The sequence below is a fragment of the Ipomoea triloba genome, chromosome 7, assembly GCF_003576645.1.
Source record: "Ipomoea triloba cultivar NCNSP0323 chromosome 7, ASM357664v1".
Lineage (NCBI taxonomy): Eukaryota > Viridiplantae > Streptophyta > Magnoliopsida > Solanales > Convolvulaceae > Ipomoea > Ipomoea triloba.
In genome coordinates this window covers 4,737,087-4,761,580 of record NC_044922.1, presented here as the reverse complement: position 1 = coordinate 4,761,580, position 24,494 = coordinate 4,737,087, and the positions used below count along the sequence as shown (strand labels likewise).

Genomic DNA, 24,494 nt, shown 5'->3' with positions numbered 1-24,494 from the left:
TGAGGCAGTATCTTTTGAGATGAACTGTAGTATCCTTTATGAAGCTCCATTATGACTTACGGTAGCCGTTTCTCCTACTTAATGAAACGACGTCGTTTTGTGACCATGGTCCACAATACATATTGTGGACCATGGTCCACCGTATAACGACCATAACAAGCTCAAATCTATTTTGCTAAGACTAACTTGGCCTATAGCCTATTTTTACTGCTATTACTCTATTAGGATGGTATTGGATGGGAGACTAATGCTTAGCTTGTGGTTAAAGCCACTTGAAACCAACTTCTTCTTGCTTTGATACTCTTATTATTCGGGACATTAAGGAATTAGGTTTGTCCTTTACAAAAATAAGCTTTTCATTTGTAAATATATAGGTATGCGAATTGCACTGCTTATATCCTTGCAATAGAAGTTTTTTCCATGCTAGGCCTTAGGGAGTGGCACTTTAGCTTCCCAATTTTAATATTTTTAAAAATATTTTATATTTAAAATTGATAAAAAAAAATTTAAATAAATTTTAAATGTCAACTGCCAAGTCATTATTTAACTTGGATATCAAGTCAATTTTAATCAAATTGCACGTATTTAACTTGCTCAAATAGTTCATTCTGTTGTAATTCGTCCGGTAGTTCAAATATATGAATCAAAAGGAAATGTAGAGAAAGAGTAGTAGAGGAATGATAAAGAACAAAATAAGCCTTATGAGTGTTCATCCATTCATCCAATACAAGAAAATATACAACATAATTAAGTAGTGAATTGATGATATCGCCGTTACAAACGTTATAAAAGTAATAATAATGTCCATAATAAATAAAATATTTATAACACTCCATCTTATAACCATTAGACATTATTTGACCACGATCATGCCTCGTTAAAAACTTACTACGAAAACTTTGTGGGAAAAACTTAGACAAGAAAGAGTACACGATATATGGGTAGTATATATATTTAAATATATTCATGCATCGTTAAGAACTTGCTATGAAAATCCTCTAAGAACAACCTAACAAGAAAAGAGTACACAATATATGTGAAGTCATATGTTGCACTGGTTGCCTCATTAAAACCTTACTAAGAAAACCTCGTGGAAAAAAGCTTAGTTAAGGAAAAAAAAAAAAAGTACAACCGTAACTTCAAGCTAGGTTTAATCTTTATGATCTTCTTGAATAGTGTTTATTTTCCTTGCACCTCCATCTTGTCAATTGTAAAGTGAATTATAACATTTCTTATGATCATCTAGACCAATAAATCAATTGTACTTTTGTATTTACATTTTGTTGCTCACCCTGAAGACAACAATCTCCTTTACCTACGCATATTAATTTTATGAATATGCTTTTCGTAGGTAAGGACCTAGTGAATAAATTTGGTAGACTACTGGAGTGAGTATCCTGAACAAATATTCTACATGCATGCATTGACGACAATAGAAAAGGATCATTCCCAAAAAAAATAGCCCCAAAAAAAATAGTAATATATAATAGTAATTGGTAAGTCAAACAATGAGATTCCAAGTAAAAGGTATGTTTACCACAATATGAGATATGTCATTACATATAAAGCAATATAATAAACTAGTTGCATTATAATCATGCATTGAACAAGTAGAGATTATATATATAAACCACCATAATCATTCGTGTCTACCAATTATGCACGAAATGTGAATGCATATATATGGATTACCATCAACTAGTTTTATGGTAATAATTATAATTAAAGGTAATAAAGTATCTATTACTATGTTTAATTATGCAAAGTTTATTTCTTATTCTACTCTGCATACTGTAAAGGCTTGAATCAGAATGTATATTCAGAGAGAAGATTACAACAATATATAGAGCTATACATCAGGATTATCAGGGAAGTTACAACAGATCACAGGCTCAGTCTAAGACTAACAAATAGAGAAAGAGTAGGACAACAACAGATAAATAATATAATAATAATTAGTCTTTAATACGCCCCCGCAAGATGGTAGATCCGTTGGAGACACCCAGCTTGGACCGAAAAAGAAGAAACAAGGCACGCCCCAATGGTTTGGTAAGAGCATCTGCAATTTGTGACTTCGAAGGAATATGACAAACACATAGAGAATCATCAGCCACCTTTTCACGCACAAAAAAATAATCCAAAGCAAGATGTTTCATCTTAGAATGAAACACTGGATTGCGGCAAACATAAGTGGCTCCTAAATTATCACAAAACAAAGTAAGAGGCCGAGGCTGCGGAATTCTCAACTCAGTCAGTAAATTACATACCCAATACAACTCTGCCGCACCATTAGCTAGCGCCCTATATTCAGCCTCCGTAGACGACCGTGAAACTGTTTTCTGACGAGTAGACTTCCACGAGACAATATTAGGGCCACAATATATAACATATGCTGTAGTCGAACGACCCCCATCGGACACTCCACCCCAATCAGGATCAACAAAAGCGGTTAACTGAAGACTTGGAGAGCGACGTAATACTAACCCATAAAGACAGGTTCCTTTCAAATAGCGCAGCAAATGTTTCCCAGCCTGCCAGTGAACCACACCAGGAGCATGCATATACTGAGATAGACGGTTAACAGCATACGCTATGTTTGGACGCGTGATGGACAAGTATTGCAACAAGCCAACAAGCTTCCTGAATTGAGTAGCATCCAAAACTTCATCAGAACCAGCTGAGGGTAACACAACATCCCTACTCATAGGTGTCGAAACCGGCTTAGCACCATCCATATCAAAGCGAGTTAGAATATCTGAAAGATATTGACTTTGAGAGAGAAACAAACCAGATTCCACATTAATTAATTCAACACCCAAAAAATGATGGAGTGCACCCAAGTCCTTTAGGACGAAACAAATGAATCCAAAAAGACATTATTATTTCCTGTGAGTATAATGTCGTCAACATAAACAAGAAAGTAAATAACAACACCATTTGCATCATAGATAAAAAGAGAGGCATCTGCCAATGACTTGCGAAAACCAAAACTCAATAGATAATCAGAGAGCTCCAAATACCAAGCACGGGGAGCCTGTTTGAGGCCATAAATAGTCTTTTTCAATTTACAAATATACTGTGGGTGATTTGGATCACGATAGCCCATTGGCTGCTCTATGTACACTTCCTCATGTAAAGTGCCATGAAGAAAGGCGTTATTGATATCAAGTTGTCGCAGCACCCAATGACGGCTCAAAGCAATAGAAAGAACAAGCCGGATCGTCACTGGTTTCATCACTGGGCTGAATGTTTCAAAGTAATCACGCCCGGGCTCCTGCAAGAACCCCTTAGCTACCAAACGAGCTTTATACCTATCAACCGCACCGTTTGGCTTCCGCTTAACCCGAAAGACCCATTTGCAACCAATGGGCACATGGTTATCACGCGGTACAAGCTCCTAAGTATTATTGCGAATTAGAGTCGTGTATTCATCATCCATAGCTTGCCGCCATAATGGATCCTTAAGAGCCTGTGTGGCAGTCGACGGCTCAACAGAGGAAGGTAGAGGATGAACGGTTGAGTGATTTACAAACTTGTCGTTAAAATACTTGGGATTTGGCCGACGAATCCGAACTGGACGAGAACAATCCTGCGATTCATGTGAAGGAATAGTATGAGTTGAACTAGAAGAAGCAGTAGAGGACTGCGAGCCGGAGGTGTCTGTATGGGCCGCACCAGGAGAACCGCATGGTGATGGCGGAACTGTTAGTGAGGCTGAAGGAAGAGGACCCTGCGAAGGAGGCTCAGGAGGATAATGAACAGATAAGGCAGGTGAAGATACCGAGTGAGTGTTAGTGGCAAGAGAAGCTGATGAGCTTGTCATAGTGGGTGTTGGAACAATAGGATGTAACACCACTGGTGGACTCAAAATAACAGGAGCCTGCTCATTCCCTGAAACAGAATGACCAGAAGAACTAGAAGCAACAGGATGAAAATATGGAAAAACATTATTAACAAACTTAACATGCCGGGAAAGATACACACGGTTAGTCAACGGATCAAGACACTTAAAGGCTGACTGAGTCGTAGAGTACCCAACAAAAATGCAAGACATAGACCGAGGTTGCAATTTTGTTTTCATATATGGCCTGAGCCACGGATAGCATAGACAACCGAAAGATTTGATTTTTTGGTAGTTAGGAGAAGTCTGAAACAGTACCTGGAATGGAGATTGATTGGCTAAGACAGGAGTAGGCAACCGGTTGATTAGATAAACTGCACATTGGAAAGCATATGACCAGAATGTTAGATGTAAGTTTGAGCGATGAAGCAATGAGAGCCCAGTCTCGACAATATGGCGATGACGCCTTTCAGCCCTAACATTGTGCTCAGGAGTGTGAGGAGCAGTTGTAAAGTGAGAAATACCATGTAGATTAAATAGCGGGATAAGTTTTATAAACTCTCCACCATTGTCAGAAAATATGGAAATAATCTTATGGCCAAAGAACTTTTCCACTAATCTTTTATATTGAGGAAAAATGACAAAGACGTCTGATTTTTTTCTTAGAGGGTACCACCATATGTATTTGGTGTAGAAATCCACAAAAACAACATAATATAGGTATCCATCAACAGATTTTTGAGTGGGTCCCCATACATCTGTATAAATAAGTTGAAGAGGTTTTGTACTGACCATAGAATTATCAAAAAATGGAAGCTTGTGACTTTTATTTGTGTTACATGAGGTACAAGAAAAATTAGTGAGAGCAAGGGAATCAAACGGAATACTAAGACAATTGGGAATATGCCTTAGAATTTTATTTGACGGGTGCCCGAAACGATGATGCCAATCTAGAAGAGATGTGGAAACTGCAACATTTAACTGTGGTTGAGTAGACATAGAGGCACAATAAACATTATGTTTGTTTTCCCCCTTGAGTAACGACGCCCCCGTCACGAGATCCTTCACAAGGAAACAAGAAGGAAAAAATTCAACCGAAACTTTGTTAGTTTTACAAAGTTGAGAAACAGAAACAAGATTTTTTTGTAATTTAGGAACACAGAGTACACCAGACAATGAAAGGTCACGATCATTGGTAGGAAAACTAGTATGACTAGTATGAGAAATTTTAAGGCTTTTACCATCACCCAAGAAAATTTCATCCGGACCACCGTAATCTGAGAAATTCTGTAGGGAACCCAAATTTGATGTAGCATGATGAGAGGCGCCACTATCAAATAGCCATTGAGTAGAGTCAATTGGTGTTGTTGTCGTGGTGGAATTAATAGCAGGGCTCTGAGCAGTATTAACGACCTGCATGTTATCCAGTCTAACATTGTTCTCCCTCAGAAAGCGTGCAAGTTTCCTGCAAACACGAGTTTCATGCCCAGAGTTGTGGCAAAAACGACAGACCTTACCATTCCAATCTCCACTGGCAGGAAAGCGACTTTGATTGCCATAAGGCCGCCAATTAGAGTTTGACGTATTATCTGTCTTTGGACCAGAAAAGAACCTCTCGTTCTAGAAATTCTTTGGCCTGTTCCGTTGCGCTACATTCGCCGTGGCCAATAGAGTTTGCTGCATCTCATCATTACACTTCATACGACGCTCACAGTCTAGTAAAATCTCACGGAGCGCCAAAAAGGAGATAGGTGTTTCTCTTGCATGGATTGCTGATGTGACCGAATGGAAGTCATCTCCTATTTGCGACAAGGTATGTGCAACCAGATCCTCATCTGAGACCGGCGATTGAACCAAGGCTAGGTTGTCAGCAAGTGTTTGCATCTCTTGCAGATAGTCGGAGACAGATTTTGATCCTCGAGGATTGTTTGCAAGTTTGGACTTCAAGGATATGACACGACCACGAGAAGCGTTGGCGAAACTTGCTGTTAATTTCTCCCAAGCGTTTGCAGCAGTAGTAGCTGAGGCGAGTACTAGCTGAATGGTGTCCGAGCAACTCCCCAAAAGTGCGCTAAGAAGAATTTGGTCTTGGCGATACCACACTTGATAGGCTGGATTCGGAGCCGTACGTGCAGTATCCGAAAATGCCGCAGGAGCTGCGGTTGTTCCGTCAACGTAACCGGCAAGACCAAGTCCTATGAGCGTAGCATAAACTTGCTTACGCCAAACCGGAAAGTTGGTAGAAGTAAGTTTGATAGGGAAATTTGTAGGTGCTGATAACGTAATGATAGAAGTATCATTTGTGATGGCCATGAGATCACGCAGGAAAAAAAAGAGGAAGGGAAAAAAAAATTTTACTCGTTTGAGTATATTAGGCTCTTGATACCATGTAAAGGCTTGAATCAGAATGTGTATTCAGAGAGAAGATTACAACAATATATAGAGCTATACATCAGGATTATCAGGGAAGTTACAACAGATCACAGGCTTAGTCTAAGACTAACAAATAGAGAAAGAGTAGGACAACAACAGATAAATAATATAATAATAATTAGTCCTTAATACATACCAGATCATTGCACGTCATTGTCGGAAACAAACTAGACACTGGCGACTCTCCATCTCCCCCTAGGCAGACCAGGAGACGCAGTAGCAATCGCGGATGACACATGTTGTCTTCGGCAAATCGCACAGGTAACAGTGTTAATAAACCAAAACATCACCGATGGTGCTTATCACAGTGCCCAACGGCATTGCCCAAAGCAACAGTGCTCAGGAGACAAGAATATTAACAACGGACGTCAATTATTATTATAAAACTAATAATAATGTCCATAATAAATAAAATATTTATAACACATTATATTTTTTTTTTTTAAAGTTGAATAACTCAATTAATTTTTGTGTATAATTTAATAGCTAATTTACCCCTTCCTCCATCTTAAAAACTCTTTCAAAATAATTATATGCGATCCACATGGTGACGTGCCCTTTTATCTAATTTAAAATAATGAAAAAGAAAAAAGAGAATAAAAGGAAAGAAAAAGAGTGGTGCAATGTAACGTAAATGAGTAAATAGAAATGCCCTTTCTGGAATATGACCGTTGAATGGCAACACATGCCACGTCATCTGCTTCTTGGGCCTCGAAATCTTTGTTCTCTAACACGTCTCTTTCCACTGTCAACACAACCTATTCACTTTAATGTTATTTTGTTTCATGCGCACAGGTTTTTTTTTTTTTTCATTGGTGCGATGGATTCACGTAAGGATTTAAAATATATTATAAAAAAGAATATATATCCCACCTCAACTATTATGTAAAACTCGTTGCGCAGAACGTATATTATTCGATTAACGGAATTTAACTCAAATTATTAAAAATAATTCTAACACATTAATTTAAAGTTAAAATTTTTTTACTCTTGCATTATAAGCAAAAGAAAAGAAAAAAATAAGGAAAAAACCTACTTAGGGTGGTTATGAGTTGGTGGCCACCCTAAGGTGCCTAATGCACCCAACACCAACTCAGTTATTTTTGTGTTCCACAACTTCAAAATATTACAAACTTAATTTCTTCTCTCTTCTCTTATTGAAGTCATTGTTTTTGTCAAAAAATTCTTAAAATTTATATATTTAAAAATTATATTCAATAATCATTTTCACTTTTAATCTCAAGTATAATTTTTGGCTCTGTTTGGTAGAGCTTATTTAGGAGTTTATAACTAACTTTAAGCTACTAATAAGCTATAAGCTCTGTTTGGTAATGTTCCTAAAATAAGCCAGTAGCTTAAAATAAGAGCTTATTTTTAAATGCTACTTAAGATAGCGTTTCAAAATAAGCTAGTAGCTTCCTAACTTTTTTTTCATCTTTAACTTTATTATTTTAAAAAAATGACAGCATTTACCCTTCCCAATTAAAACCTTTTTGGCTAAACCTTTTTTACTTTTTCTCTTCAATATGTTTGGTTGTAATTTCAATTTGACATTTGTGTTTGAACATTAATTTTGTATGAACAAACTTTACGAGTTATACACATTTTGTTTTACTTTATATGTTTTCAAATATATGTTCTTACTTTATATTTTATTAAAATATATTGATTTCACTATTTTATATTTTAATATATAAACAAACCTATTTAAATTTAAAACTATTTAAATTGTATGAAGATGTCATTTTTAGTCATTTTGCATTTATCAGCTTATCAAAAAGCTAATTTTACCAAACATTTTTAAGAATAACAGCTAGTTTAACAGCTCTTTAGATTTCAGCTTCGAGCTTATAGCTTTTCAGTTTTCAATTACTTTTTCAGCTAGGTTTGTCAAAAATAGCCTTTGACACATTTAGTGTATAACTTTAATTTATTTATTGTCACATTTGGCTCATTTGGTCAAATTTTTAGTAAAAGACAATTAAGATCCATCATGTTTCTATTTCAAAATTATACTTTTTTCTCTTTAGGAGTATTGAGATGTTCAAGCCAATATGATTCTAAATTTAAAGTATGATGCATTTAAAAAAAATGTACACTCATTACTTTTTTTTTTTTTAATTTAATAAACCAAGTTTTCTAATTTCACTCGACTATATCTTGGATCCCATAAATTCACCCAAGACTTATGAATGTGGTAAATCTCGAGTTGCTGAAGTAATTCTAAGTTTCCCTCGTTGTTTGTACACTTATGCGCACAAAGAAGTCATTGCTATTACTGATTGTCGATAGAAGCAAGACCAAATGTTGAATGGTCAATCACTTGAGCTATTCCAGCAGGACTGTACACTCATGACTCAATATGATAAAAATGAAACTTGAAGCCCTTGTCGGGGTAGCTCAAGTGGTTGCCCAATCAACGTTTAATCTTGTTTACAACGACATGGTAGGATTGTGCATAGAAACTTACAAATCAGTAGTAGTGAAGATCTTTTGTGTGCTGAAGTGTACATACGGCAAGATAACCTAACCGAATATCTGGGTTATTTAAAAAAAGAAAATGAAACTTGAAAATCAAATGGATTTTCCAAAAAACAAAAGTGAAAATCAGAAAATGTATTACTGAAGTAGTTGTGGGGCTAAAAGGAAATAATTATTTCTTTGAAATCTGATGCTCCTTGTTTACTTGCACTGCTAACTAGTACCTCATGCAACTATGCAAGGGATTTGAACTTTGAAGGGGCATCCAATGAATCGATCTCAGCCGTCGATCTGTCTGACAAAGACTATGATGATCTGTACCCAACAGACGTTAAAACTTGAATTAAATCTAAAATAATTCCCCCTTAACTCTCTCCCTTTCCACACTCACTTTCCTCTCTCAGTCTCACTTTCCATAGCTAGATTTCCCATTTTCCTCAAAAAAAAAGTAACCCATCTCCCCATTAAATAAAAAAGCTCCATTTTTTGCAATTTGGGGGTTTATGTAGTTTTGTAAAGATTGAAGCTTTGGATGGAGAAGATGATGGGGATGCCCAAGTCTGCATTGCTTCTGCTTCTTCTTCTTCTTATTATTCTTCCTCTTTCAGTATTTTCTGCTGCTTCTTCTGGTGAAGGTCAGTGCTTTTCTTCTTTTCTTGCAATCTTTTTATCATTTCATTTATGGGTTTTGTTCTTTTTTCATTCTTTTCTTTTCCCCTATCTGTGGAAGGAAAAAAATTTAAACAGAGATACAGAGAGAACAAAAAATTGCCCTTTTTAGTATACTCTCTTTTATGCATTTTAGTTTTCTTGAGCTCTTAATTAGGAATTTCACACATTGAACTCTGAAGTCTGAGCTGAGCTGTTCTTTGTACTTAAAATTTCTTGAATTTTGTGGGTATATATTACTGAGAACTGAGTGAGAAGAGAGAATTTATTGAATGATTTCTGATGATGTATAAGCTATTATTGTATGAACAAGAGGTAAGGTGTTTTTCAGAGCTGCAAAAGTCAAAACCCTAGAGGAAATTAAACCTTAAATTACTGTGGTGAAACAAAGGAATTCAGTACAGTGTTTTTTGTTTTTTTTTATGTACCTTTGGGCTGGGGTGTTATTACTGTTTAAACTTTGGACTGTAAAAAATGTGGATTGTTGTAGAGAAAGAGAGAATCTTTTTTCATTGGTATTCTTCTATGCTCTTTCCAAAGCAGTGGGGGTCTTTCTCATAAGTTCTTCTTTCTATGTTGAAACCTACTAATTGGCCACCAAGTTTCTCTCAAGATGTGGTACAGCTCATGTGCCTTCTCTTCTAATTATTGGTATATAAAATGCAGTCACAACATTGTTTAATAGGGGGGTGAGTGGATTCATGGAATCTGGGGCATGCACTTGCAGGGTAGTTCTGTCTTTTCCATAAAGTTGGAGGTTTACATTCTAACACATGGAGTAGGCAACCTCTTGTGTTATATGTTATGTGCCCATGGTGTCTGATGATTCTTTCGTGCACGTGGTTTTTCTTCGATGTATATGGGAATGGGAACTCGCTAATTTGTTTCTTCGTTGGTTCTTCTAATGTAATGGGTAGTTGTTGCTTAGCCCAAAAGTTCAAAATGTGATTTTGTCTTGCCTGAAAAAAGTTCACTCAATGTGCCATTGCGATGTTGAGCATGCCTTAAGTAAACCTGCGTAGGGGAATTACATCTATTCGACTTTGGATTCTATTCGTTTTTATTCTTGCTTAGATTCTTGAATTTGAATGGCATTGGGAGTGGCCTATTAACCTTCTTGGTTTGAGCTGATCAGCTATGGGAAATCTAGGCTGATTTACTTTCTTGTGGTCCTTTGTTGGCTAGGGTTACAAGGTAGGGTTTACCAGTGCACACCCTCAAGTAGTGGTGCTGGGTTTCCCTCGTCATTAAAAAAAAGGAATTTGCCACAACTAGGTGCATTTTTCTGAGAAGGGATGGGGGGTGGGGAGTTAGAAAACGAAGAGGCAATGAGCTCAAATCATGGTGTTTGTTTGATAGTTTGTATGTTTTGATGGACTTAAACTTTTTTGTTCGTCCTGTATGCTATTGGTCATCCATAAATTTGATTGTTATTAGTTCTAGAACATAATAAAGAGGATGAGTCCATCTGATAAGGGTGTAATGGTGCTAATTGTTAAACCTCAAATAACTGTAATATTTTTTTCACCGTGCAGAGTCTTTCATTGGGGTAAATATAGGTACGGACCTCTCTGATATGCCCAGTCCGAGTCAGGTGGTAGCCCTCCTCAAGGCACAGCAAATCCGCCACGTTAGGCTCTTTGATACTGACCGAGCTATGCTACTGGCACTCGCTAATACTGGAATCCGTGTCACCGTGTCTGTTCCAAATGATCAAATCTTAGGTATTGGTCAGTCGAATGCCACTGCAGCCAACTGGGTTTCCCGCAATATTCTTACTCATATTCCCGCCACCAACATTACTGCCATAGCGGTTGGATCCGAAGTCCTTACGACCCTTCCAAATGCCGCTCCTATCTTGGTATCCGCCATGAAGTTCATTCATTCCGCTCTTGTTGCTGCTAATCTCGATTCTCAAATCAAAGTCTCCACTCCACACCCGTTTAATATTATCCTCGACTCTTTCCCCCCTTCGCAAGCCTTCTTCAATCGCTCGTGGGACCCGGTCATGGTTCCCTTGCTCAAGTTTCTCCAATCCACGAGCTCGTATCTTATGCTCAATGTGTACCCGTACTATGCTTATCGGTTGTCGAATGGCGCAATCCCTTTGGATTACGCTCTTTTCCGCCCCCTTCCTCCTAATAAAGAAGCCGTGGATTCCAACACACTCCTACACTACACTAATGTGTTCGATGCAATAGTCGATGCGGCGTATTTTGCTATGGATGATCTCAACTTCACGAATATTCCCGTTGTGGTGACTGAATCGGGTTGGCCTTCGAAGGGCGACTCCTCTGAGCCGGATGCTACACTTGATAACGCTAACACTTACAATAGTAACCTAATTAGGCATGTTCTTAATAGCACCGGGACACCAAAGCACCCCGGGATTGCAGTTAGTACTTACATCTATGAGCTGTACAACGAAGATCAGAGGCCCGGTGCTATTTCAGAACAGAACTGGGGGCTCTTTTACCCCAGTGGAATGCCCGTATATATCCTGCACTTGACAGGTTCCGGGACCGTGTTGGCAAACGACACTACAAATCAAACGTACTGCGTGGCTCGGGACAATGCTGACAAAAAGATGCTTCAAGCAGCATTGGATTGGGCTTGTGGCCCCGGGAAAGTGGACTGCTCGCCTTTGTTGCAAGGAAACCCATGCTTCGAACCAAATACTGTAGCCGGGCACGCTTCATATGCTTTCGATGCGTATTATCATCGGATGGGCATGGCCGATGGAACCTGCAACTTCAATGGAGTGGGCACCATCACTACCAGTGACCCAAGTAAGTAGTACTCCATCCGTCCTATTTTATGTGTCTGGTTTGATTAACGAGACTTGACTTAATATTAATTCAAAAATATTAATATTATCTAAATTAAATTTTAGGTAAACTTAATATGTTATTGGTCCGGATATGTATTTAGTTATTTATATACGGATATAAATTGTCAAGACTTTGTGGTCTAGTGGCACCGAGTTGATATAAGGTCTAAAAATCACTTGAAATTAAACTTGTGTTAATTTTATAATGTTAGTCTAAAAAAATAAATTTGAAAAAATTAGTGTTAGTAAAGAAGTTTTCTAAACAGAAAATAGAGAATAGAAAACAGAGAATGAAAACTGAAAAATTAGAAAACAATTTCCTGAAGTAAACAACCCTATGTTTCTACTTTCTAGTTGATCACGTATTCTTGAATTAGTTTTCGAGATTATTTTTTGGTCTAGAGGACTAGTGGAACGCTGATACTTCTATCCTATGCAGGTCGCGGTTCTTGTACATTTCCAGGAAGGTATGTACTCGTGTTTGATTAATCGTTTAGTTTATTATGATTCTTAAATCTCGGCTATACTAATTATGTTTTTTACCTTTTGTACATTTAGTGGTGGGAGAAATGGAACCTTCACAAATGGCACCTCTCTCGCGCCATCATCAAACTCTACGACCTCTGGATGTCGATCGCAGTACTTGTATGACAGCAATGCTCTCGTCTCCTCTCTTATAGTCGGCTTGACACTGTGGTGTGCGGCTTTCTTATAGAAGGATATTGACTTGCTCTTATTTGTATTATTATTCCTTGTGTCGATAGATTCTATTCATTTGGTTTCTCGGGTTCTTTGCTAACATCGGGCGCCCCCAATTTTGGTTCCCAAGTGAGTTTATGGGGTAGCGATGCAATTCAAAACTTGGGTTGCAAGTAGTTTTGCAGCTAAGTGGTGCTCCCATTGGGTTGTTGAATCAAAATCAAGGCAGTGATGATATGTGATAATCACTGTAATTATTTTAGGGTTTAGAGTCATTTTTCTTTGAAGCATTTGGAACTGTTGTATTGTGTTGTGCCTGCACTGTATTTTTCTTCATTTCATTCATATAAAAGAAACATTCTCTTGTGCTGAAATATTCTTTTCCAATTCCATGTTGAATTGATTTGTGTTGTAATATTGTGTGATCATGCTGTTGTTATCTACACTCACATTTATATTTTATGTGGAAAATTGCAGTTTCTGTTCCTCAATAGGTAAATCTCACTCATGTGTAATGACCCATGAACCTCGGCCCGACAAATTATTTTGTAGATCTGAGTCCAAAATAAACAATTTACATATTGAATCTTCACAATTTATATACTGAATGTTCATAATTTATATATTGAATGTTAAAACTGCAATTTTTTTTTAAATATTTTATATATTATATGCTCAACACACCCTTCACATGTGTAGACCGATTATAAAATTAGCAACTTTATTGAAAAGGAAGAGAGAATACATTGGAATGGCAATGCAAAGCTGCCAAAGAATGAAAGCACAGACAGCAATAATCATAAAAACTTCAATATGTATTCACAAGAATTCTAACAATCTAATACATAGTATGGTACTCCAAAAATCTAAGAATTCAAACAAGATACACAAAATCTTAGAATTCAATTCAGACAGGTTAGTCATTAGTGTATGCATTAGCTTCCAAATTTCATTTTTTTTTCTAGATGTCTGGCTTTTTCAGCTTTCTGGAGATGTCAAATTCAACACACAAACAAGAAGTTCCCCGACTAATGTTTTTTCGAAATTACAGAGGGGGGTGTGGGAATCATCAGATTGATCAGCACTCGACGCTCATTGATCCAAAGGTTTCACAGCAGTCTTAAATAGAAGAATGTAAACCTTATCGATTGAAAAGTACAAGAACCCGCCCAGGGAGTGTGTGACGTATGAGCCGAAGCTAGTCCCCACGATGCAATGCCAAGCTGGACCATATTCCGAGTCGAATTCCTGCAGAGCCAACAAAAATGAGTAACGTTAATCTATTGGCTCGTTATGAAGCATTGAAATGGTACGGGTAAGGGACCATATGCAATGCAGATGTCTGCGGGGAACAGAAAGACAATTCAGATTGCTGCAATGCCTGAAAACAGCGTTAGAATTATCAAAGTTGGATCGAGCCACTAGAACAAGAATTTACTAGGCTATTCCTAAGAACTCAGGAATAGCCTAATACTAGGGGACCCCATAATAGCTATTCCCCTTGCAAGGGGAATAGCCCATTCCTAAAAAGAACCATTAACAAACAACAGAATAGGCCTATTCTTGGAAATGTCATTCCATTCCAAGCCTATTCCGTGAACCAAACATGCTGGGGTTTAAACTAAGGGAATCCGAAAATAGCTCATATAGCTATTTTTGAGCCCAACAATCAAAGATACTCGAAACAACTGTAACTAAGCTCTATATTCATAAGCTTCATATTATATCAGCGTTAAGAGACAAGTGCTTGCTATATTTGGTGGCTTGGTGCTACTATCCACAGCCAAGATTTATCGGGAAATAGTCATTCTATAATGAAGAATTTTTTTTTTGGTAATCAGAAAAGAATTCTATAACAAAGATGGAGCTGCATTTTAGTTGCTTTCACAATATGTGCACTAGGAAATCTGGCAGCAATGCCAACTGTTATCTTTGGCACAATTCAAATAGTACAATGAACTACGACGATAAACCAAAGCAAACGAATATCCTTCAGTTAAGGGGTTCTGCATACATAATAGCTACATCCAAATCAATGAAAACTCCTAGCATCATATCTATGGACAATTCAAAACAAAATCAACAATAATTACTGACAAAGCTGAAGCTTAATAGGCCTCAAGTGCACAAGTATTAAGCCAATACTTTATACTATAGAATCTCATGATGGTCTAAAGTTAGGATTTTCAGATGAACTCGAATGCAATGTGCAAAGACAACAAACTAGAGAATAAGGAAAGCAACTAAGAGCATAAGTTCAGTAAGTTCCTGGATAGTAAATTGTGGAAAGGACCCAGAATCTAGCCTAACTATAATATAGGGGGTGTGTGCACCAAGCACTAACCTTCCCACTAATGGGCCGCAGAATCACCATAATTTAGCTTGCCCAATTATCCTATGGGCCCTGGGGCGACTAATGGACCGCAGAATCACCGTAATTTAGCTTGCCCCACTATCCTATGGACCTGGGGCGACTAATGGGCCGCAGAGTCACCGTAATTTAGCCCACACCACTATCCTATGGGAAATAGGGCGAGAGAATTTCACCTTTTTGTGGTAGCCCGCCCCACTATCCTATGGGCCTAGGGCAAGGGAATTTCGCCTTTTCTGGGCAAAGAAAGCAACTAAAAGGGACACCTCCAATCCAGTACCATAAGAAATCCATCAAAATCTGCACAAATATCACTCTACCATTGTCCAACTCAAACCCTTAGGCCGCAGTCAGCACCCAAAACTGAAAAATTCAATCTTTATGTAACAATGCAGGTGAAGTAGAAAAGCCCAGGCCAGTAAAATTGTTTCCAAGAAAGAAAGGGTAAAAACAAAAATTATAAAAGCGGATTAAAGCCATGGATGGAAAAGCAGATTAGGTACCTTCTTGAGAGCAAGAGCGAGGCGTTTGCTGTCAAGCTTGGCAGAAGGCATGGAGTGAAGGCAATTCCTTGCGCACCTAAACGCCCTGTTCTGAAGCGATAAGGGCATGTCGGAGGCCCTGACGCGGAGATTAAGGACCTCATTCTGCTGCAGCTGCTTCTCCTCCTCCACTGCCTTCTTCCTCTGTATCAAGCTGCTCAAGAACTTGCTCCTCCGCTCTAACTCTTCCTCTGCTTTCTCCATTACTGCCTACACCTCATTCCTCCTCTGTATCGGACAAGTGGGGCTTCTTGTTTTGATTTTTGAAGTGGATTCGAGGAAAGGGATTCTCGTTTTTGGCTTTATTATCTTGTGCAGTGCTGCACGCAGATTGGGGGTTTGGGTTATTTCATTTTCATTGCAACTTTTAATGCGCCATTTGCGTGTAGACGAGGCCGCTGCCCACGCCGTTGGAAACACAAAAACATTTCTCAAACATTTATTGTGGTCTAGTGGTATGGCTGTGATTCGAACTTTAATGTAGACTTACAAAAAGATGTCTGAGTAGGACGTGCATAGCTGTTTTCTCAACCTACTGAAGCACAAAGAGTCAACAGTAACAGTTGCCAACCCACTCTCATCATCCATGTGAAAGAATAAATTGGGACATCGAGTGCCACTAGACCAAAAGGTATTTGGCAATAAAGCAATCTAAATTGCTCATAACTGGTAAGCTCAAATCAAAAAGTTTAGAAGACTACTTTCGTGAGGAGTTGGACTTGTGAAACTAGTATTCGTATCTGGTAAAATAAGATTATTTAGTGTTATAAAAATATAGTAAAAATTCTAATATGTCAATCCGATACCTCTTGCATCAAATACAATTAATAGAAATTTTAAATTTTTCATGAATTACAAGCGGATATTGTTTATGTATTTGTCATTCTTACTATTCATTTGTCTGATTTTATCCGTCATTCTTACTATTCATTGATCAAACCAACTCTTTTTTATTTGTTTCTATATTAACATAATTTTTAAATTTAATTTTTTGTATTTAATAGTACTTTTAATATAGTTTCTAAATATATAAATTTTACATACTAATTCTAAACTTAATATTATGATAAATTAAATTGTAAATAATTTTAGACAAGTCTCGTTAACTAAACTCGGGAGTAATTTAACTAATTTTCACCTAAAAAGTATCTTGTGTGATTCTTTATAGAACTTTCCCTTAATTTCTTGTTTGTCTTATTATGTTGGAGTTGGTACCTACCGTTTGAATTCCTCATCTCTTAACTTGCATGAGTGATGAGTATATGATTTTTTTTGGAAGTATATGCTAATTATATAATATATAGAGATTGAAGTTCCCCATCCGACCAATTCAAAATAGTAAAAGTATATTGCGATGTTGATATTTATCTTTACTTTTTATTATTTATTGATATAGCATGGTTTGATTAATAAAAATAATAATATTATTGGGTAATATACTTTTAGCCTAATAGATTGAGTCCATCAAGTCTAGCATGTTAAGAATAGCTTAAGAAATAAGAGTGGATAAGGTTATGTATAGCTCAAAAGTATGAGTTTTCACTTTTATAAAGAGTACTTAGTTGAGTGATTAGGACGATCGATGATTTGGCTACCCAATAACAATATAATCATCAATTGACAATATGACTTATATGATAGAAAAATGCGTTCTTTCCTTCCTATTTTTATCATTCAATATATATTTTCTCTCCTGATGTAACTTCTATTCATTGGGTAAGTGAATTTAGTTACCAATTACTCCCTTACTCCCTCTCTCATTTTACTTATTTTTAAATTTGATTGTTTGTGTTTAATAGCACTTTAGTGCAATTTCTAAATATATAAATTTTGTATACTAATACAAAACTTAATTTTATAAAAAATTGAATTAAAAATAATTTCATTCAAACCGTTAACTAATTAGACACATAAAATGGGACGAAGTGAATGAATGATGCATGAGATGAAGAAGAAAGTAGGTGGATATTTAACTTTACTTTTATGACAAACTACAGTAGTTGACATGCAGCAATGGACAAAAGGGCGTAGGAGGATATTTAACTTTACTCTTGTGACAAACTGCAATAGTTGGCATGCAGCAATGGACAAAAGGGCAGTAGGAGGATATTTAACTTTACTCATAAAGAGTCAAAGACTCGAACTCACCCCCTTCCACTCCCTTCTATATGAGAGTGCAACCGGATGCCACTTAGACCACAAGGTATTGGCAGACCATTTCTAACTTAATTTAAACCAAAATATAATTTTTTTTTTTTTTTTACCAAATGTCACATTAAAAAAGAATATTTCCTACTATAAAAGTAGCATATAACCGATTGGTTCAAATAAAAAATGTCAATAAGTAACATTCATTGAGAATCAAACTTAAAACATGGAGATTACCTATTCAATTGCTTCCAACTTGATTGGTTTGGCCTGATTTGATTTATTTTGTTCATTGCAAAAGTAGAATATATTTTACAAATCATAAATTCCATTCCAATGGAATTACCACTTGAAAAGAAATCAATCAAATATGAAAAAAATTATGAACCAGTATTCAAACAACAATTCTTCAAGTTCATTTCATTAAATTCATGCTCTAGTAAAAACAGAAGATCAAGTACTAAAACAAAATAATTTCATTTAAAAAAAATCAATTAGACTTGCTTCTTAGATGCATGCTCCTTGGCCATTATTTCGAACAGGCTTCCATCATAAACTCCTCTTATAGTTTCTTTGGGCAAAATCCCATTCTTGTCTTTGCCTAGGAGGTATAGTATCTTCCACTCTGACAATGCAGCAACCCTATAAACCAAACTCAATATTAAACTTTAAACATTCAAGGTCGTGATAAAAATTCAATTAATCAAAGTAATGCTGAAAATCCATTGAAATTTTGCACAAGAATTTGGAAATTCTCTATAAGAAGATTATGCAAAAATAATGGAGAGAATTAGTAATGGCTGTCTCGGTTAAAATGGAATATGAGAAAGGGGAACAACTTGGAAGGAAAAGCGGAAAGTAAATTTGGGTGGTAGAAGATATTAGTGGAGAAAAAGAGAATTCATCATACGAATAAAAGTTTAGTTAACTATGAAGAGGTTGCACCACTATCGGATGGTGTTTGTGTCGGTCGGGTTCACCGATCTGAGTTTAGTCCTTACTCGATTCAAGACGAGACGTGACCATGGCTTACCAATGGAGAGATGTAGTTAAATAGCTAATGTCCATATACTTATCATCAATCGGTTTTAAGTAGGATATGACAATCAGATAACCAAAAAAAAATTGTGTGGTTAAGCGAGCTTGACTTAGGATGTGTGACCAACTAAAAAGTAAGTATAGTGCGAAATTGAGATCCATCAATAGATAAATGTGGGGGTAGGTCGGGCCAAGTCCAGTCCTGGGAAGGAATTAATGGTGCCAACGAGATGCACTAAGATCCATAAGATGTTGTGCCTTTGAATGCGACACACCCTTGTTTTCCCTTTATAATCTTTCCCTTCCTATGTGATATTATCTTATTGGATAACTAAATTCATTTTTTTAAACTAGTGATATGGCCAATCAATTCATCATCACCTAATGAATAAAAGTCACATCTAGGAAATTCAAGAGAGAATTGTTATCCATAATAATATATATTGCAGTCTGCATTTAAAAAAAAATAAAAATTAGATGTCATTATCTTTGTGAAACAATTTCATGATGAGAGATATAAAAGAATGAATTTACCATCCTTTATAGTCCTTTGGCTCCCTATTTGCCTTGAGCACTTCATCCAATTCCTCTGATGTTAAACCATTAGCATTTGATTTTGCATGTTTCTTGAATATCTCCTCAAATTTTGATTCAACAAACCTACAAAATGTAACAAACATTATATTAATTCTTCTCTCAAAAGGTTGAATCCCCAACCTGAAGGGCCTCCCACACATCTCGACCCGACAAAACTTCTGAAAGGATGCAAATCATGGTAGCTTCTAAGATGATTTAAATCATGTTAATTTTAAAGTATTACTGTATTCACATTTACTGATTTTATTAGACAAAAAAAAAAAAAAGAAAAAGCAATGATATGCCATATAAGTAGGTACTAGAGAGTAAAAACATTGGAGTAAAAAGTGGGGTAAGCATTGTATTAACTCTATTCCATAATATTCTTTTTATCTTAAATTACAAGTATTACACAGAGATAACGAGACTTTGACTCAAACTATTAGCAATTCACATTTTATTATATTCAATTTATATTACAATTTATATATTTAAAAATATATTAAAAAGTGTCATTTAAGACAAAAAAAAGGGGAGAAATTTGAGAATTATAGTAATTTGTTTTTTAAAAATTAAAAAAAATGGATTTGACTAATATAAGTAATGCAATGATTTTTATAATGTGAATGAGTATAATTCATATATAATTGAAAAATGCTATTTTTCTTGTTAACGAGATGGTCCTATCATTTTATAGACTCGAGGTAAAGTGAATACAAGGGACTCTTGATATATATTAAGAAGGTATGTGAATAATAAACTCATCCTAATGGGTGGATGTAATTCGTGCTCACTTTTTTTTTTACTAGAGGTGCTCTTTCAAGCAAGGCAAATTATGCTATGGGCAGGGGCTCACTTTGTAACGTGAACTCGAGTCTATGTTCACACAATTTTAGATCTCAATATACAAAATTACATTACTCAATACTCATAATTTTTTTTTTGTTATATAAATTCAAAAACTGTGTTATACTGTTGGATATATATATAGAGTTATGAAATTGTGAACATAGAGCTCTGTAATTGTGAATATAGAGTTATAAAATTATGAACATAGATTCGGATCCACCTTGCAAGGTGCACCGCCGGGTCCATGGCATAACATCCTTTCAAGCAATGGGTCATTATTTTAAAGTGTTAATATTTAAAAAAAAGAAAAAAACTTCTTGAGCTTGCCTAACCATGGGCCCTTCAAGCATTGTGCCCTACTACCCTTATATGAAGTTTATAAACTACCCTTATATGAAGTTTATAAACTTATCCAATGTTCTCTCTCTCACTATCAAACTCTTTATTTTTATAAGTTATATGTAAAAATTTTAATGTAATAACAAGTAACAACACATAAAAAAAAGTGAATATTTAGGAATTATTTTTGTTAACAAATATAACATTATATTATTCTTCAAAATTACCTTCCTTCGGAATCATAGACGCCAGAATCGCTAGTATGTTTGGCGAGTTTGATGTTTTTCACTTCAATAGGGAGGAGAAGGGATGGCCACTTTCCCTGCAAAAAACCATATTATTATTATTGTTGTTGTTGTGGTTATTCATTCCATTCTTTCTTGCCAATATCTTTTTAAAAAACAAATTTTTGAATTGCAAAATTAAATACTAAATACAAGAGAATATATTGTCATAAAAATTGTTGCATTTAAATAGAACGAAATAAACCTCACAACTTCATATACATGACAATTCAAGAACCTTATTAAATCCCTTGATCATGAGTTTGAAGAGTCGTTTTGTAGGATTTATATAAAAAATGATGTTTGATATGACATTCCAGTCATTATATCATGTAAATTTGATATAACGCTGAATTTATCTTGCAATTTCACTTTTACATCACATCAAAATGAAATAAATAAAAAATCAAAACGAAAATAAAAAATTAAAAAAAAAGTACAAAATGCTGCCACAACAACAATAATAGCCATGTCACCTTACAAATGCACAAATTTCAATGTCATCGTTACAATGTCGAATGGATTCGTAACTACGATTATAAATGAAAACAAGCGATAACATTTTTTAAATAATATTTATTTTTTTACAAAAGTGACGCGACAACGATCAATCATTTTGTATTTATAACAATAGGGATAATGTTTTTTGTTTTTTTTTTTTTCAATATTATGGATTTCTCTAATTTTTTTATATATCCAAAGGGCCAAAGCTATCTAATAACTTTTTGTAAAGTGAATAGTAGGTTGCAATGTACATGTGACACAAACATGTTGTGACAACTATGTAAAAGGTGATTAACAACTGGCAACGCACTCTAACATGTGTTACACAAAATAAAAAGTTCATATTTCGTGTCACAAAATATAAAATATTATGTTGTATCTATGCTTCCTAGGAACGAACTAATTAACGTGCAATGCGTCGCACAAAAGAAAAGAATGAGCGATTGTGTGCAGCATCAACTGTATTCGTAAAAAGGAAAGAATAAACTTTTTTTCAACAACTTTATAACGGCATGTTCCCATCTTATATAGTGGTATGCATGCATGTCACGCAATATAGGCTTAATTAACGATCAAAATAAAGAATTATCACTATTTTGATTTACGAGAAATTAAATCCAGCCACAGTATGTTCTAAGTAAAATATGTTTTCTGACCCTAATCGGTAAAAATCATGAGGAGATCAGAAAAACAGTATAGGTTGATTGCCACAATTTTATAAGACTCGCAGTCTCACATGTTGATTTGATCGTCAAAGGCAAAAACTCCTATGAGATCTTTATCTATGAAACGGGTTGAATTTTTTTCCTCTAAGTATTACACTTCTCATCATAAGTAATAATTTTCTTGTAACTATTCAACAATAAATATTGCATTTTGATTTAAAAGTATTACATTTTTACATAAAAGTATCACAATTTTTTTCCTAATATAAGTATTTTACTTTCTATATAAGTAGCAATCAATTTATCCATTATTAGTATTACAAATTTCTTGATAAGTATTACGTTTTTGTCACAAGAAATAATCAATTAATTTATCATAGATTAGTACTTCATATTATATTTTTCCTCATAAGTAACTCTTCAACCTCTAAATATTATATTTTGATTTAAAAGTAAAACATTTTTCATATTACACTTTCGCTCGTAGCAATCAATTTATTATCTCTAATTAATATTACATTTTCTACCATAAATATTACTCCGTACATTTTTATCTAGATTCAGCTCATCTCATAAAAAAAATAATCCGTGAGATACCAAAAACAAAATATTGACTCACTGAAATCAGCACATTTTTTTTTTTTGTTGAAACTGAAATCAACACATTAGTATACATAGAAGTTACCTAAATAATAATGGATCATTTTCTATTTCAAAAAATGAAACACTATAATATTAAAAAATACTTGCTACCAAAGCACAATAACAAGATCAATAAGATAATCTTTTATATACACTTCCATATACGTTTAAAGAGAGCGTGTCTTACCGGTCTAGTTTTTCGGCTGAGACCTAAATTTATAAATATGGATGCAAAAACGGAGAGAAGCACCCCACATCCAATTTTTCGAAAACCTAATAAAGAATTATATAATCATACAAAATAACACTTTAATTAAACATAATTACCGAACTATAATAAAAAAGAATAATGATAACTTTTTTTAAATAATAAAAGTAAAATTATTATTCTATTAAACTAAAATATCCAAGAAATTTAGAGAAAATAATTAATTAGAAAAAAAAAAAAAACCTTGATAAGTTTCCCATGGATAAATGATGCCATCCTTGTTGATATCGAAGAACAAAACATGCTTTTGCAGTGGGGACAGCTCAGAAGAATTTCCAGTCCCTGCATGCCAATAATATTTTTTAAAAAAATCAATACAATATTCTCAAAATAAACATACAAATTCTCAAATAAATTAATTAATAAATAAAAACAGAAAAAAAAAACATTATATTTTCGAGGAAAAGGATAATTGAGAAACCATGATATATGGTGATCACTAACCAGTGGTGTTGGAGGAAGAAGTAGAATCTTGGGCGGCGGCCATGGCTGTTTGGTTATTATTGGAATTTGAAAAATGAAGAAGAAACAGAAGATTTGGTTATTATATTGTGGGAGGAGATCAGAATGTAATTTTCGGAATGTTTAAGGAAAAACAAGAGATGAGAGGCGGCAGCAAGATTTTCTGAGTTTGCAGTTGCGATAGATGATGTCTGTGTGTTTGTTTATATAAGCAAAGGGAGTTGCGTTGCGTGTGAACCTGCGGCAACCGCACAAAACGAAGGTTGTTAATTATGTTATATTCATTCCAAATAATTTTAATTATTTTGCCAAACAAATATGTCTTTTTAGTTTTTATGCCATCTAAATTACATGATTATGGGTGACAAGGAAACCACAATCATTAACTTAGAGTGTGTATTAAACAAATTCTGCCTTGTAATTTTAGTCGTTAATTAAGCTCGTCGCATGCGATCTTCCTAGTACGATTTACATTTTATGTAGTTTGCAGACTACTACACAAAAGTATATTTACATAGTGCACGTACAACACTAAATTAAAATGTCTTGGGCCTTGATTATGTATTTGTAACCAGGGGCATGCCCCGTTGTTTTATGTATTGTTGCTTTTCGTTTTTTGTGTTGACTTTAATAAAATTTACCTTTAAAGTCGAAAAAAAAAAACACTGGATAGTGGTGTGTTGTTGGTTTCTCTTGTAAAAAAAATAAAAATAAAAATACAGACAGTATATAAATCAATAAATTGCATGCTTTTAAATGTTTGTGATTTTACTTTTTGGTTCCAATATCCAAAAGCATATATCTACTTTAATGGCGTGAAGTGCATGATAATTAAATTAGGGTATATTATATA

At 35.1% G+C, this 24,494-nt stretch overlaps 3 protein-coding genes across 3 annotated transcripts; 1 reads left to right on the top strand and 2 right to left on the bottom strand.

The window, feature by feature from the left end:
• Positions 1-9,169: 9,169 nt before the first annotated feature.
• LOC116026305 (glucan endo-1,3-beta-glucosidase 3-like) lies at positions 9,170-13,378 on the top strand. Its single transcript, XM_031267786.1, has 4 exons — positions 9,170-9,390; positions 10,960-12,213; positions 12,694-12,721; positions 12,813-13,378. The coding sequence occupies exons 1-4, from the start codon at positions 9,288-9,290 to the stop codon at positions 12,967-12,969; spliced, it is 1,542 nt and encodes a 513-aa protein (XP_031123646.1). The 5' UTR covers positions 9,170-9,287; the 3' UTR covers positions 12,970-13,378.
• Positions 13,379-13,743: 365 nt separating this feature from the next.
• On the bottom strand, positions 13,744-16,223 carry LOC116026306 (dynein light chain 1, cytoplasmic-like). Its single transcript, XM_031267787.1, has 2 exons — positions 15,828-16,223; positions 13,744-14,201 (listed from the first exon to the last, which is right to left on the bottom strand). Exons 1-2 carry the CDS (start codon positions 16,068-16,070, stop codon positions 14,046-14,048), a joined length of 399 nt encoding a protein of 132 aa, XP_031123647.1. The 5' UTR covers positions 16,071-16,223; the 3' UTR covers positions 13,744-14,045.
• Positions 16,224-18,363: 2,140 nt separating this feature from the next.
• Positions 18,364-23,899, bottom strand: LOC116024007 (probable peroxygenase 5). The gene is made up of 6 exons (XM_031264892.1): positions 23,624-23,899; positions 23,363-23,461; positions 23,099-23,184; positions 21,044-21,138; positions 19,587-19,712; positions 18,364-18,656 (listed from the first exon to the last, which is right to left on the bottom strand). The coding sequence occupies exons 1-6, from the start codon at positions 23,664-23,666 to the stop codon at positions 18,509-18,511; spliced, it is 597 nt and encodes a 198-aa protein (XP_031120752.1). The 5' UTR covers positions 23,667-23,899; the 3' UTR covers positions 18,364-18,508.
• Between the last annotated feature and the right edge of the window lie 595 nt (positions 23,900-24,494).